The sequence below is a fragment of the Rattus rattus genome, chromosome 2 (genome assembly GCF_011064425.1).
Source record: "Rattus rattus isolate New Zealand chromosome 2, Rrattus_CSIRO_v1, whole genome shotgun sequence".
Lineage (NCBI taxonomy): Eukaryota > Metazoa > Chordata > Mammalia > Rodentia > Muridae > Rattus > Rattus rattus.
Genome location: NC_046155.1, coordinates 8,911,386 through 8,928,108, shown reverse-complemented (window position 1 = coordinate 8,928,108; position 16,723 = coordinate 8,911,386). Strand labels below are relative to the sequence as shown.

General features: G+C 47.1%; 1 protein-coding gene across 10 annotated transcripts in view; it reads left to right on the top strand.

Annotated features, from left to right (window-relative positions):
* Ahnak (AHNAK nucleoprotein) overlaps positions 1-5,469 on the top strand; it is a 34,596-nt gene extending 29,127 nt beyond the window's left edge. For 8 of the 10 annotated variants that reach the window (XM_032891528.1, XM_032891535.1, XM_032891532.1 and 5 more), the window contains one exon: positions 24-5,469. In XM_032891528.1, the coding sequence (XP_032747419.1) occupies positions 24-4,609 (4,586 nt within the window). In that variant the 3' untranslated portion in view covers positions 4,610-5,469. The remainder of the gene's footprint in view (positions 1-23) is intronic. The other 2 variants (XM_032891536.1, XM_032891534.1) reach the window with 2 other exon arrangements.
* The last annotated feature ends 11,254 nt before the right edge of the window (positions 5,470-16,723 follow it).

The window sequence follows — 16,723 nt, the reverse complement described above, 5'->3', positions numbered from 1 at the left end:
GGGTCCTGATATTGATATGAAAGGCCCCAGTGTGGATATTGACACTCCTGATGTCAATATTGAAGGTCCAGAAGGAAAATTAAAAGGACCCAAATTTAAAATGCCAGACATGCATATCAAAGCTCCCAAGATCTCCATGCCTGACTTTGACTTAAATCTGAAAGGGTCTAAAGTGAAGGGAGATGTGGATCTTTCCCTCCCGAAGGTTGAAGGTGATCTTAAAGGGCCAGAAATAGACATTGAGTGCCCTGAAGGAAAACTCAAAGGCCCCAAGTTTAAGATGCCAGATGTCCATTTCAAAACTCCACAAATCTCAATGAGTGACATTGATTTGAACATGAAAGGACCTAAGGTAAAAGGAGACATGGATATTTCTGTTCCTAAACTAGAAGGGGACTTGAAAGGTCCCAAAGTGGATGTCAAAGGCACTAAAGTGGACATTGACACTCCTGATATTGACATTCATGGTCCCGAAGGGAAACTGAAGGGCCCTAAGTTTAAAATGCCTGATCTCCACCTCAAGGCACCCAAGATCTCAATGCCAGACGTTGACCTGAATCTGAAAGTACCAAAGGTGAAGGGTGATGTGGATATTTCTCTACCTAAAGTGGAAGGTGATCTCAAAGGCCCAGAGGTTGACATCAAAGGCCCCAAAGTGGACATCAATGCTCCAGATGTGGATGTGCAGGGCCCAGACTGGCACCTGAAGATGCCCAAGGTGAAGATGCCCAAGTTCAGTATGCCTGGCTTCAAAGCAGAGGGCCCTGAAGTGGATGTGAGTCTGCCCAAGGCTGACCTTGATGTGTCAGGACCCAAGGTGGACATTGATGTTCCAGATGTGAATATTGAAGTTCCAGATGCAAAACTGAAGGGCCCCAAGTTCAAGATGCCTGAGATGAACATCAAGGCCCCCAAGATCTCCATGCCTAACATTGACTTAAACCTGAAAGGCCCCAAAGTGAAGGGCGATGTGGACGTGTCTCTTCCCAAAGTGGAAGGTGAGATTAAAGTTCCCGAAGTTGACATCAAAGGCCCCAAAATGGACATTGATGTTCCAGATGTAAACATTGAAGGTCCAGATGCAAAACTGAAGGGCCCCAAGTTCAAGATGCCTGAGATGAACATCAAGGCCCCCAAGATCTCCATGCCAGATTTACATCTTAAGGGTCCCAAAATAAAGGGTGATGTAGATGTTTCTCTTCCCAAAGTGGAAGGTGAGATTAAAGTTCCTGAAGTTGACATCAAAGGCCCCAAAGTGGACATTGACGTTCCAGATGTGGATGTTCAGGGCCCAGACTGGCACCTGAAGATGCCCAAGGTGAAGATGCCCAAGTTCAGTATGCCTGGCTTCAAAGCAGAGGGCCCAGAGGTGGATGTGAGCCTGCCCAAGGCTGACCTTGATGTGTCAGGACCCAAGGTGGACATTGATGTTCCAGATGTGAATGTCGACGGTCCAGATATGAAAGTGAAAGGTCCCAAATTCAAGATGCCAGAGATTAACATCAAGGCCCCCAAGATCTCCATGCCAGATGTTGATCTGGAGTTAAAAGGACCCAAAGTAAAAGGAGCCTTTGATGGGTCTGTTCCTAAGATCGAAGGTACTCTCAAAGGACCTGAAATAGACATGAAAGGTCCAGGTCTGGATTTTGAAGGCCCTGATGCTAAACTCAGTGGTCCTAATTTGAAGATGCCGTCACTGGAGGTATCTGTTCCTAAAATAAGTGGGCCTGATGCTAATGTGCACCTCAAGACGCCAAATGTTGGAATTTCTGGGCCTAAGTTAGGAGGAGGTGAAGTAGACCTCAAGGGGCCTAAAGTTGATTTAGAAACTCCAAGCTTAGATGTCCACATGGAGAGTCCAGATATTAATATTGAAGGGCCAGATGTTAAAGTTCCAAAGTTTAAGAAACCCAAGTTTGGATTTGGTGCAAAAAGCCCCAAAGCTGACATTAAGACCCCCACAGTTGATGTGACTGTCCCTGAAGCAGAACTGAGTGTTGAGACTCCTGAGATAAACATTGGAGGCAAGGGCAAGAAAAGCAAGTTTAAAATGCCTAAAATTCACATGAGTGGCCCTAAAGTCAAGACCAAGAAACAGGGATTTGATTTGAATGTTCCTGGAGGTGAGATTGATGCCAGCCTCAAAGTTCCTGATGTGGATGTCAGTGTTGCAGGGCCTGATGCTGCGCTCAAAGCTGAAGTAAAATCTCCCAAAGTCAAGAAAACCATGTTTGGAAAAATGTACTTTCCGGATGTAGAGTTTGACATTAAGTCACCCAAATTTAAAGCAGAAGCTCCCCTACCCAGCCCCAAGCTCGAGGGTGAAATCAAGGTACCAGATGTGGATATTTCTTCACCTGGGATGAATGTGGAAGCTCCTGATATTCACGTGAAAGCTCCCAAGTTCAAGGTGCCAGGCGTGGAAGCCGCAGGGCCAAAAATAGAGGGCAACTTGAAAGGTCCCAAGGTGCAGGCAAACCTGGACACACCAGACATCAATATCCAAGGTCCGGAAGCTAAAATCAAAACCCCCTCTTTTAGTGTGTCGGCTCCTCAAGTCTCCATACCCGATGTGAATGTTAAAATGAAAGGACCAAACATAAAGGGTGATGTTCCCAGTGTGGGACTGGAAGGACCTGACGTAGATCTGCAGGGTCCAGAAGGAAAAATCAAGTTCCCCAAGTTTTCATTGCCCAAGATCAGTGCCCCTGGTGTGAAAGTGGAAGGTGGGAGCACTGAGATCCATGCTCAGATGCCCTCTCTTGAAGGAGGGTTGAGCACATCAGATGTTAAGTTTGAAGGGCCTGGTGTGTCTCTAAAAGGCCCAGGAGTGGACTTGCCTTCGGTGGACCTCTCTCTGTCAAAAGTGTCTGGGCCTGATCTTGACCTGAACTTGAAAGGACCAAGTCTGAAGGGAGACGTGGCTGCCTCCAGTCCCAGCATGAAGTTGCATGCCCCAGGTCTTGACATGAAAGGTGTTGCTGGAAAAGTACAGATAGGAGCAGATGGTGTGAAAGTGTCAGGGACTGATGCCACACCAGCGCTTAGTGTGGGGGCACCAGATGTGACACTGAAGGGACCAAGTCTCCAGGGAGATCTGGCTGTGTCTGGAGACATCAAGGGTCCTAAAGTATCTGTGGGTACTCCAGAGGTTAGCTTGGAGGCCCTAGAAGGTGGTGTCAAACTTCCCCAAATGAAACTGCCCCAGTTTGGTATCTCCACTCCGGGCTCTGACTTGGACATTAACATCAAGGGGCCACAAGTTTGTGGAGAACTACAGGGGTCAGGGACGGATGTGAACCTGAAAGGACCTCAGATCTCAGCGCCAGGCATGGACTTTAACTTGGAAGGACCAAAAGTGAGGGGGAGCCTCGGAGCCACTGGTGAATTGAAAGGCCCATCGATTGGGGGAGGTCTTCCAGGCATCAGCATTCAAGGCCCAGAAGGAAACCTCCAAATGCCTGGAATTAAGGCTTCCGGATGTGATGTGAAAGTCTCATCAGGGCAGATTTCTGGTCCCGAAATTAAAGGAGATCTGAAAGGTTCAGGAATAGGTCTTCATGGAGCTGTTCCTGACCTAAGTGTCAAAGGGCCTTCCTTTAATATGGCATCTCCTGAGTCAGATTTTGGTGTCAGCTTGAAGGGTCCCAAAGTCAAAGGAGGTGTAGATGTTTCAGGGGGTGTCAGTGTCCCAGATATCAACCTGGGTGAAGGGCATATGAATGTCAAAGGCTTTGGAGGTGAGTGGAAGGGACCCCAAGTCTCTTCTTCTGTAAACTTGGATACATCTAAACTTGTTGGGAACCTTCATTTCTCAGGACCAAAGATAGAAGGAGACGTGAAAGGGGGCCAGATTGGACTCCAGGGTCCCGGGCTGAGTGTGTCTGGGCCTCAAGGTCACTTGGAAAGTGGATCTGGAAAAGTAACATTCCCGAAGATGAAGATCCCTAAATTTACCTTCTCTGGCCGTGAGCTCACTGGTAGAGAAGTAGGGGTGGATGTCAACTTCCCTAATGTGGAGGCCAATGTGCAGGCTGGTGCTGGAGAAGGCGAGTTGGAAGAGTCTGCAGTCAAACTTAAGAAATCCAAAATCAAAATGCCCAAGTTTACCTTTTCTAAACCTAAAGGGAAAGGTGGTGTCACTGGCTCACCAGAAGCATCCGTTTCTGGGTCCAAAGGGGACCTGAAGAGCTCAAAGGCCAGCTTGGGCTCTCTGGAGGGAGAGGTGGAAGCCGAAACATCGTCACCCAAAGGCAAATTCTCCCTATTCAAAAGCAAGAAGCCAAGAAACCGCTCCAACTCCTTCAGCGACGAGAGGGAGTTCTCAGCGCCTTCCACCCCAACTGGGACTTTGGAGTTTGCAGGTGGAGAAGGTAAAGGCAAACATGGGAAGCTGAAATTTGGTACCTTTGGTGGCTTGGGATCAAAGAGCAAAGGTCATTATGAGGTTACTGGGAGTGATGACGAGGCAGGCAAGTTACAGGGGAGTGGAGTGTCCTTGGCCTCAAAGAAGTCCCGACTGTCCTCCTCCTCCAGCAATGACAGCGGGACTAAACTTGGCATCCAGCTTCCTGAGGTAGAAATATCAGTTTCCACAAAGAAAGAGTAGTGGGCCTTCATGCATGTACATATATAAATACATACAACATCAGCCTTGGGTGTGTTTGTATATAAACTCCAAAGGAAACACCCCAGCGGCCTCAGCAATAATCAAAGATCTTGCCTCTGCCAGTGGCAAGTGCGGACAAACCCAAGTGCCTGTAGGCTCCTGGGACTCTGCAGCTCGGTGACGAGTTCTCAGCTTATCTGGCCCATGTGCAAAGTCAACAGTATTTGCCTTAAGATTTCAGTTTTTTTTTTTTTTTTTGGTTTCTTTTTTTTTTTTTTTTTTGCATTGAGCGGCTGAGCTCGTGTTTACTAAGCAAGCTTTTTTGCGTTTATCTTCCCTATTTTTACTGAACATCGTTAGTACCTGGGTAACGGGAAACCCACTCCTTTTTTTCATTGTAATGACTTTGGGGGCTTTTGTGAGTAAGGGAGGGTGAGATAAAAGGTGGCAGAGGAGGCGAGGTCTTAATTGCTCTAAAGGTTGGACCTGTACAAACCGTGAAGCCCTGGCATGGCCCTGACAAGGCGGCAGCCAATGGGATGGTTGTTTCTCAATCTCTATAGCATGGCTTCTTAATCCCCAGGTGTGTTAGTCCCAGCCTAGTTTGGTGCTCAAGGTGAGAGGGGATTCGAATCTGTTTGCCAGTTGTCCAACCCATCAGGTCAATGTGAGGGGGCTTACGTTCTGGGTTTGGTAAGAAAAGTATTCACTCATGACCGATGTGTCTTGAGAAAAGTTCCGATTTCTTTAACAAATGTCATCGTGATTAAAGAAATGTCTGGCACTTTAATGACAAATTAATGGAGAATGTATGAAAGTCAATGCTGTACAAGCCAAATAAAGCTCTTTATTAACCCTGATGCATCATGCTCTTGCATTCCGTGTTGCGGGGATGAAGCCAAGGGAGGCCGTACCCACAGCCCTCACAGTTCAGACTTGATCCATCCAATGCTATCGTTAGTTTTGTTAGTGATGTTAAGGCATTACCTCTGCACGGGTACCAGAAGGAAGTCTTTGCTTCTTGATTATGATGAGAGACTGGCAGCATCTTTGCTGAGCAATTGAGAGTGGACAGTGACCATAATTACCATAGAACATCTACCTTAGCATGAGCGAGACTTTAGAGGGCAGTGGTGGTGGGCTCGAGGGTGTAATTCGGTTCATAGCCTGCTTGGCTAGTATGCATAAGAACCTGGGTTAAGGGGTTGGGGGTTTAGCTCAGGGTAGAGCGCTTGCCTAGGAAGCGCAAGGCCCTGGGTTCAGTCCCCAGCTCCGAAAAAAAGAACCAAAAAAAAAAAAAAACAAAAAACAAAAAACAAAAAACAAAAAAAAACCTGGGTTAAATTCCCAGACACTCATAAGACCCAGTGTGGTAGTTCACAACTACAGTCCCACCACATGGGGGTGGAAGCAGAAGGATTCTCTTTGTATTTTTTAGACAGATATTTCATATTTTGAGACACACTGTACCCAGGTATTCAGGCTGTCCTGGAACTCCCAGTGTAGTCTGAGCTGGCCTTGAACTCGAGACAATCTTCCTGAATGTTGGGGTTGCAAGTGTAAGACATCACATCCAGTACCCATGTACACTGTTGGGAAGATGACCACAGTGTAGCCTGAAGTGTCCACTCACTCAGTAAATACTTTTTGAGCGCTGTGGCTAGATGCTTTCTAAGGCCCAGTGATTTCAAAATCCTCTTCTGCTGACTTCTACAGACCAAATGATGTAATGGATGTTGAAATCCGGAATGCTTTGAACCCTAAAAAAAAAAAAAGGATTGGGGTTGGGAAAATGACACATCTAGTGGAGATGATGAGACTCCCAAGACCTTCAGGTAATAACTCATTGGCTGAGACAGTTGGGAGTCCTGGGTAGAATGGGCGGACAGTAGCTGGCCACTAAACCTCAAGGAACCTTTCAGGTAGTCTCACATCAGGCTCAGGCTGGCGGCTTGACTATAGAATAGGAGGTCTCCATCCTCAGGGGCCATCTCCACAGGAAGCCAAAAATAATGTTTTTGTTCTTCCTCTGTTGTAATTGCATAGAGAGTTAAGTATACATTGATAAGGGATAATTTGGACTCTTGAAATGGCTCAGTAGGTACAAGTGATTGCTACGAAGCCTGATGTCCTGAGTTTAATCTCCAGGATCCAAATGATGGCAAAAGAGAACTGATTCCTGCAGTTTGTTTTCTGGCCGACAGACAGACGAGACAGACAGATGGACACATAAATGCACATACAGATAATTTCCTTAGGGAAACAAAAGTTCTCTCTTAATTTTGCAAAGAGCCAAAAGGGACTGGAAGTTATGGCAGAGATCCTGGGACCTGCCAAAAAGTACTGGCCTGGGAGTCACTGGAGTTCATCTCCCATGTTGGGTACATTAGGGTCGCTTGTGAGCCTCTATTTACTTCCTGGTAATGTGGATGAGGCATTTAGAGTCTCTAAGGTCCTTGTCAGACTCAACAGTTCAGGATTTCTTTGGAAGCAGGCTGGAGAGTGGTGTGGATGGGCCATTTTGGGAGAAGAGCAAGGCGTGATTATAACACTAATTATTTTTCCTGTGTGGCATTGTCTGAAATGTTTTGAGACATGCTCATGTTGAAGGGTCGCTGAGACTCCAGCTTCCAGACCCAAATGGACAGCTTCCACCAGGACTCACGCATGGCTAGCACACACATTCTACTTCAGGGCACCATCTGAGCTGTGAAGTCAGGAACTATAACCTGGGGACTCAGCTAAGCATGCAACTAAAGGTGTTGGTCCTTTCCTCCCTCCTGCCTCCCTTTGATCATTTCTCTTTCCCTTACCTCCACCCCAACCCCAACTCCCAGATCTCATTCTGTAGCCTTAACTAGCCTGAAACTCATTATATAGACCAGGCTGATCTCAATTTCTCAAAAATCCACCTGCTTCTGCCTCCTGGGTGTTGGGATTAAAGGTGTGCACACCACTTCTGTCTTCCCTCACTCCAACATTAAAGTATGTGCACTTTAAATTCAATATACACACATTCTTCATTCTCCCCCCCTCCTCCTCCTCCTCCCCCTCCTCCACTTCCTCCTTCTCCCCCTCCTCTTCCTTCTCCTCCTCCTCCTTCTCCTCCCTCTTCCTCCTCCTCCTTCTCCCCCTCCTCCTCCTTCCTCCCTCCTCCCCCTCCTCTTCTCCTCCCTCCTCCTCCTCCTCCTCCTCCTCCTCCCCCCTCCTCCTCCTCCTTCCCCTCCTCCTCCTCTTTCCTCCTCTTTCTCCCCCTCCTCCTCCTCCTTCTCCCCCTTTTCCTCCTCCTTTTCCTCCTCTTTGGAGGACAGGATCTCTCTGTGTAGCCCTGGCGGTCCTGGAACTTTCTCTGTAGTCCAGGCTGGTCTCAAACTCCAATCTGCCTGCTTCCTGAGTGCTGGCATTAAAGGCATGTACCACCTCCAGGGATGTTCTCCAATTCTTAACACTTTTCATCACTTAATGTCTCACCATATAGATATTATAATCATCATCATCATCATTTATTTATTTATGTATGTATTTATTTATTTTCTGAATTTGTCGAGAGCTGACTCCAGATGTCATAACACTTAAACTCCTAAGTGCTTCACTGTGTGTGGACACTTTCTTATGTAACTTTAATATAATGATTAAATTCAGTAAATCTTACTTTGATCTATCATTGACATCATCCACTCATAAATTTCTTGATTACCCTTGTAGTTTCCTTAACAGAGCTGACCTTTTGTCCCAGCTAGGGCTTCAAGCTAGACTTCCGAGTCCTCCTTGGAAATCAGTTGTCTTCTCCATGATTCCAATCTATTATTTTGTTTTGTTTTTAATTCTGTCTGACACAGAGTCTTATTCTTGTTTCCTAGGCTGCCCTGAAACTCCCTGTGCATGACTGGCCTCATACTAACACCGATCCTCTTGCCCCAGCTTCTCAAATTCTGGGATTACAGCCACTAGTTCTTCAATCTAGAAGGTCTCACTATGTATCTCAGGTTCTCCTGGAGGTCCTTATATAGTTCAGGTTGGCCTCAAACTCACAATGCTTCTGCCTGAGCCTTCCAAAGCTATGATTATGAGTGTACATAACCACCCCTAGCAGCTGTTGATATCTTTTCGTTTTTAAAAATTCAGTGTGTGAATGAGTGTGTGAGTGTATGTGGCGGGGGTGGGGGAGGAAGGGAGGGGGAGGGAGGGAAGAAGGAAGGGGGGGGCGGGCAGCTCAAGTGTGGAAATCAAACTTTGGAACATGGGATCTTTGGTCTTGGGAATTGAACTCAGTCCTAAGGCTTAGCAGCAAGTACCTTTACCTGGGCTGGCACTGATCTCTTTGAAGGGTAGGGAGCCAGTTGTTCTATAGCAGTGTCCCTTCATCTGGTGTGTCTGATGATGTCCTCATGATCACATCAGGTGATGCCTTTGGGGGTAGGACACTCAACAGCAGTAATGTTGGGTGCCTTTTAACTCACCCTTCTGAAGGCATGCAAGTGTAGGAGCTTGCCAGACGTCTTCCTTGTAATCTTGCCATGTTTCCCTTTCGGAATTAACAAGTAAATCTAAGTTTTCAAGTGAGAAGTCCAAGTTTGGGCAAGTTTATTTCGCAAGTGCGCTCTGGAGGCTGGTGCATGCTCGGCCTTGGCATGGCTGTGGATTTTGAAAGTGGGGCTCTGGCCCAGGGCTTTGCAGCACACAGCAGCTTTCTGTCTTTCCTCACGAGGACAAAGAATTCTGTGCATGAATGCTGGCCACAGAGCTGGGAATACCACGAGCTGTTTACCAGCCTCTGAATCGTCCTGTGGCTTCAGGCAACTTCAGGGGCCTCCTGAAGATGAATGCTCCCTGCAGAGTAGCAGCCTTGTGCCACAGCAAATGTGGGGGGGAACATTCTGCCTAGGAGGGTGGTTTCATTTCCCCATAAGGGCCTCTGTTTTTTTCCACAACAAGTTTGAGGTCTGGCCAGCACAGAGAGACTTCTCAGTAGGACGGCTGAGGTTGGGAAGGGTTACAGATGAAGAGCCCTTCTTCTTCTTCTTCTTCTTCTTCTTCTTCTTCTTCTTCTTCTTCTTCTTCTTCTTCTTCTTCTTCTTCTTCTTCTTCTTCTTCTTCTTCTTCTTCTTCTTCTTCTTCTTCTTCTTCTTCTCCCCCCCCATCCTCATCCTCCTCCACCTTCTTTTTGGACAGACAGGTCCTTTTAGTGCACAAGTGCTTTATCTCTGGGCATCGCACACTGTGTTCTCAGCTCCGCCCAGGAAAGCGGGTGCTACCCACTCAACTCAGTCCAGAGAAGTGAGGCTCAGCTCAGAGCCTAGAAGGGCTAATCCTATCTAGGGAAATCAAAACTTTCAGATTTTAGAAACAAAATTGTTTTTCTCCCCTGTGATAGTTCTCTGAAGAAAGAGGGAGGTTCTTTATTTGGGAGGGGCATGAAAAGACATCTCTTGAAATCTGTAGGATCTTAGACATTTTCTCATCTCTAATAGTATTAAGGGAATAATAATAAAAACTAGAGCCAAGCATGGTGACACAAGCCTTTAATGTCAGCACGGGGGAGGCAGAGGCAGGTGGATTCTCTGTGAGTACTAGGTCAGCCTGGTCTATAGAGTTGAGTGCCAGGCTAGCCAAGGTCACATAGTGAGAACCTACCTCAACAAACAACAAACAGACAGACAGACAGCGATTAACGGGATGGAGAGATGGCTCAGTAGTTAAGAACCCTCGTTGCTCTTGTAGAGGTCCTGGACTCAGTTCCAGCACCCACATGGCCACCTGCTATTTCAGTTCCTGGGATCCACATCCTCTTCTGACGTTCATGGCCTCATATGTGCACATGGTACACATGTCCTCATGGAGTTTCACACACATACACATACATTAAAAAGACTAAACCTTGGGACTCAGATCACTTGCTGTTTTTCTGGAAGGCACTTGCTATTCTGGAAGATCTCAGTTCAGTTCCCCAAACCCACAGGTTGGCTGACAATGGTCCAAAACGCTAGTCCCAGACGATCTGATACACGTTCTGGCCTCTTCGGGCACCAAACACACATGTGCTATGCATACCTATAATCAAGCAACACAATCATACACATTAAAGACATCTTTTAAAGTAGTTAAAAATAGCTATCAAACGCTGGATGGTGATGGTGCACATCTTTAATCCCAGCACTCAGGAGGCAGAGGTAAGTGAATCTCTGAGTTAGAGGCCAGCCTGGTCTATAGATTGAATTTCAGGATGGCCAGGACTATATAGAAAAACCCTGTCCTGAAAAGCCGCTTTTAAAAAGGGCTATCATTTCTATGGGTTCCTGCCTTTGGGACCCTGGGTAACTCATTAAAATCCGTGACACGAGGCTGGGGATATAACTTAGTTGGTAGAGTTTTTGCATGGTATGTTCAGGTCCTGAGTTCGTTCTTTAGGACCCAGGTCAGGAGATAGTTATGGAATTTCCTTTTCTATAAGATGAAAAGAAGGAGATGGTATGGAATTCTTCTTACAACGTTATGAGAATAATGTAAATTAACATACATATTTTCTTCCTACTCCAACCTCTGCTTCATGAAACACGGTGTGTGTGTGCTCGGTGTATAATAAAAATTATATGAATTACTCCTATGAACTGCTTGCTAACTCTCTGTTAAGTTAAGCATTCTGTATGTCACACACAACTCCACAAGGTGAGCCCTAATTTGCATTTACTAGACAAGTTCAGTCAGGGTTAGGGCTGCGTGCAGGGCACATAGTAAAACAGGGTCAACATTGTCACTGGGGTCTGTTTGGAGAAACCTCATGCCTTTACCAGCAGTTTGTTCTTTTTGCTACCAGGAAGGCTGGGTTAGTAAACTGGTGTTTTAAGGCTTGGAGAGGAGTTGAGGGAGGTTTTCCAAGCAGGGAGGCAGCGGGAGTCAAAGCTGGTAGTGAGGTGTGGGAGAGAGGGTCAGCAGGGTGGGGCTAAGACAGGAAGGGTGGGGGGCTGGAGAGATGGCTCAGTGGTTAAGAGCACCGACTGCTCTTCCAGAGGTCCTGAGTTCAAATCCCAGCCACCACATGGTGGCTCACAACCATCTGTAATGGAATCCAATGCCCTCTTCTGGTGTGTCAGAAGACAGCTACAGTGCACTCATATACAAAATAAATAAATAAATCTTTAAAAAAAAAAAAAAAAAAAAAAGACAGGAAGGGTGGACCCTGAGTTCCCAGAGGCACACAGGTTTCAGGATCCGCTTTGGAAGGCAAAGTGTATGCACCCAATTTTTCCCCTCCAAGAGGAGGCAGTGGGCTCAAGGGCAGTCAGACACTGGTCCAGGCTTGCCCTCTTGGGCAGCTGTCAGTCTCTTCCTTGGACTTCCTACCTCATACTATCCCCAGTCTTTTGCCAAATCCAGTCTTCGCTCTTCCGTGATACTAATAAGTGAGATAAACTACAACGGAAGTGAATGTGTTAGAGTTAGCCCCGCCCCCTGGTCCCAGGGTCCCTAGAGAGTAGTAGACAGGTTGACTCTCTGCAAACACTGCTCTGGTCAATCTGAGACCTAGGAGACTCCTTAAAGGGAGGGCCTGGGAATGTGAGGGGCTTCCACACAGGGATTAGGAGTAGGAGAGACTTGCTCCCAAGGGTGCTGTTTCCCCGTGTGCCTCTCACCTGCCATGCCTGCTGGACGCCAGTTTGAGAAGCAGCCAACAGCCTGCAGTATGATCCGTGATTTCCACGCTCCCTGAGTGGGATGGGGCAGTTCCACCCCAGCCTGAGGGTAAGAACTCAGGACACTTAGAGCTCTTCAGTCACAGATCAGAGCTTACAAGGAAACAAGTCAACATCCGAGGGGAAGCCTGGCAAAAGTGGATCAGTCAGAGCCAGGATGATTTGGATGAGCCAGAGAAACATAAAGGGTGTGGAGGAGGAAGACCAGAAAAAAGGAAGAGGGGTTGGGGTGTGACTCAACGGTCTAGTACGTGCAAAACGTTGGCTTTATTCCTTACCATGTGGATAGCCCCAAAGGGTGGCTTCGGAGGGCTTGAGCCCTGCCTTTCTGGATGCCCCAAATAAATGTACTCTCAGAGCACTGTGACATCGAGGCAAAATTTTTGCTCTGACCCCAAACCAAATGATCGGACACCCCCACCCCTCCCCCTCCCCCCCAATTCACCAATCCGGGCTGTTAGTGCCCAGGGAACAAGGGAGCCCAGTCTTTGGGGGTTAACTGTAGCCCCTTTTAGCCACCCGGCCAATCCTGGAACTAATCCAAGTTCTGTCACAGTTCCTAGGCAGATTTTTATCTATTTAGGCCCAACCGCTGTGAAGTAATGGGCCAGGCTGAAAACAGACTGGGCCATTACTGGGCAATCACAGAAAAAGACCAGCAGAGACCAGCTGGAAGCTGCGGTATGTGGTCCACACTCTATGTGTTGCCTCTGGGACTTACTTGGTGGGACCTTAATTTCTAAAATGCAGCATCAGCCCCAGCTCTCTCCTTCATCCAGACTTTGCTGAAGAGAGGACCTTGTATGTGACAACATCTTAGGTGTGCACTTTTGAATGTTGCTATTTAATAGAGGGCTGGGGAGATGGTTCCGTATTTAAGCTCTTGCTGCTCATGCATGAGGACTTGAGTTCTGGTGTCCAGAATTAAGGTAAAAGGTGGGCATGGTATTCTGGTCTGTAACCCTATCACTGGAGGGTGGGGTGGGGATGGAGGACTCCCAGAGCGCTCTGGTCTGACAGTCTAGCCCATTGGTGATCGAGATCAAGTGAAGAACAGATCTCGAGAAGATCTGAAGAGAAGAAGAGAATGATAGAGAAAGATAAATGACTTTGGCTCTGGCTTTCACATTCATGGGCACAGACTTGGACCCACACACATGTGCACATGCATAAACATGCACACACATACAAATACACACAAATTATAATAAAAATAAGACTTGTGTGTGGACTGGGAATGTAGCATGCATAAAGTCCGGGGCTTGCCGTTATCATAAACCTGGTGTGGTGTCACACAGCTGAAACCCCAAAACTCAGGAGGTCCAGGCAGGAGACTCTGAAGTTCAAGGTCATTCTCCCATTGATAGATAGCTTTATTCCAGGTCAGCTTGGGCTACACGAGAAATCACCCTCCTGGTGACTATTTAAGGCCCATCCATCCATCTCCTGGAGTCTGACAGCCCTCATTACTGAGCTGTAGTCACACTGGCCTGCAGTATGGGCACTGGTTGCCCTACCGAGGAAAGAGCTCTCTTTAGATTAAAGGTCGCTACTCCTGTCCACCCAAAGTGGAAGGCTTTGATTTTTTTCACCCATGCAGTGTAGCCTGCTCTGCGTATTTTTTCCTGTGTGTGCAGTCTCTCCCAGGGTACATAGCTGCCAGGCAGCCGTGGCTCTGTTCCGCTGGCTCTGGCAGGCAGGCAGGCAGGCAGGCAGTGGGGAGGGCTGGAATGTGAAAAGCCAAGGGAGAAGAATGACAGCGCATTTTCTATTTGTAAGCCGGCGTTTGGCTCGCCACTTGAATTTCAAGTGGGCCCTTCAGGCAGATAGGGACGTCAGGTGAGAGAGCGAAGGCAGCCGATTTGAATTGTCTAAATTCCTAGAAAATAAATTCTAGGAATTTCAGCTGTAGGAGTAAGGTGGGTCAGGTAGGGCAAATTCACTGCCGGAAGGTGGAGTCCTGTAAGGGATGGGGCCCTAGTAGGGGTGGAGCCTGGTAGGGGTGGAGCCTGGTAGGGGTGGGGCCCCTGTAGGGGGTGGGGGTCTAGCGTGGGTAGGCTTTCACTTTTTTTTTCTGTTTGCATACCATATTTTCCTTCAAAGTATTATTCCTTTTGAATCTAATAGACAAGTTTTGAGCTAAGGTTTTTGTTTTTTTCTCTAACCGAGCCGCAGATCTCTTCTGGAGGGAGAAAAGCCACTCCCTTTAAATACTGTTTTTGGTTACTGTTCTTTGTTTGGAGTAATTACTACCCCCAGAAGTGGGAAATTACAGATTACTGATTATCAGAAGGAAATAAGTGCTTTGGATTAGCCAGGCTCTTGCCCCTGGATGGCCATTCCAGCCCTTGCCAGTGTCCCAGGTACAAAGCCCTGTACTGCATGTTCTGCAGACACTCCCCTTCGTTGTTTCCAGAGGGGAAATGGTTGGATCCTGTGTCGCTTGTCATGTTCTTGTTACATAACCATGGGAAACCTTTGATAAGTTTTGTTGGTCACAGGAATGAGTACAGGAAAAAACATGGGGGTTGTGACTTGTCTTTTATTCACTGTGCCCTGACAATGGGTTGAATTTGGAGTGTATTTACTAGCACTTGCTTAATATTTGCTAGAAAGATTTAAAAGTTGGCTGCAGGTGGGGTGGCTGGAGAGATGGCTCAGTGGTTGAGAGTGACTCCTGTTCCTTGGGAGAGGACCAAAGTTTGATTCCCAGCCCCCATATTGGGTAGCTGACATCCATTTGCAACTCCAGCTCCAGGGGAGCGGACCCTCTCTTCTGGCCTCCTTGGGTATCTGAACTCGTGTGTGTCATCTGTGAACTCACACAGATACACGCATACCCATTTAAAAACAATCTTTGTGGGGTAGGGTGGCCCATACCTTTAATCCCAGGGCATTGAATTAGGAGGCAGAGGTCAGTGGATCTCTGAGAGTTTGAGGGCCGCCTGATCCAAACAGCAAGTTCCAAGACAGCCAGAGCTACCCTGGATACCCTGTCTCAAAAACCAAGACAGAAAACAAAACAAAACAAAACAAAACAAAAAGCTGGATGAGAATGCCGTGGTGGGCCAGCCTGACTGTTGGTTCACACAGAGAGGGAAGCGTGTGGAGGTAACCCAGTTTGTCCATACCTAACCATACCCAGGAACCTTGACTCCCAGGCCCCCCCTCTACTGTTTACTTCAGTGATTGTCAGTTTCCGAGAGTTTTCTGACTGGCCTTGCCAGCCACATTCAGCTTTTCCCAGCAGCCCTCTGGCTTTGATGCAGCCCTCTCTTGTCTTGCCCTTGGGTTTCAGCCCTGACTCCTTTCTCTTTCCCGACTCTTCTGTGCTCTCATTCCTCTAGTTTCCTGGGTTTAGTGCTACTTATGTTGAGATAACAGCGACCGATGGCTTGTCGGTCTCTCTTCCCCATTAGACTGTTGATCCTGTGAGGGAGGGATGCTGTGTTCCTTCTTATTATTGTACCTCTGGCATAACGCCAGCACCTGGCATGTGGCACCCAGCACATGGCAGAAACTCTGTGAGCCGCCGCCGCTATCTTATCGCTGCATACACTTCCCATCAGCAGCGGGGACACCTGTTTTCCTTCTATCCCTTGCTGGGAGTCTCAGAGGCTTTTCCCTAAAGTCAGGGATGAGAACAAATACAAACAAACAGAAAGCGAACACCGAACACCAGAGCTGTTTTTGTTTTGTTTTTTATTCTTCTTCTCTGAGTTATTGTCGAGGTTTCTGCAGGCCAGCTGCTTCCCTTGAACTGTTAAAGTGTGAATTCAGCTGCGGTCAGGAATGCACGGTCTGCAGACTGTCGATGACACTCCTCAGGTCTGCACCATCCCAGCTTCCAGAAGGACACATGGGTTGACAGGAGGTCAGGTGGGAGCCTGGAGACACAGAAAGTGAAGATCTTAAAACCTGAGAATGGTGGGCTGCTGGTAGCTGCTGTGGGAGAAGGGTGAGTGGGAGAGTTTTCTGTCAGTGAGGTCCCAAACAAGAGGCAGGCATCTGGCATGTTATTCATGGCTCAGTCAGTGAAGCGTGGCTACAACTATTATGCCGCCCTTCAGTTGTTTTCATTTTTATTAAATGTACTGTATAGTCATATATATGTTATACATTATATACATATATGTGTATGGAAATATATATATATGTATGTATATATATGTGTGTGTATATGTGTTATATATATATATATATATATATATATATATATATATATATGGAATGAGAGAGAAAGAGAGAGAGAGCTGGGATGGTGGCTCACGCCTTTAATTCCAGTACTGATGAGGCAGAGGCAGGCAGATCTCTGAGTTTGAGGTCAGCCTTGTATACATCATAAGTTCTAGGAAAGCTAGAGCTACATAGTGAGACCTTAATTCAACTCCCTCTCCCTACCCAAAAAAGCTAGAATGGTGGT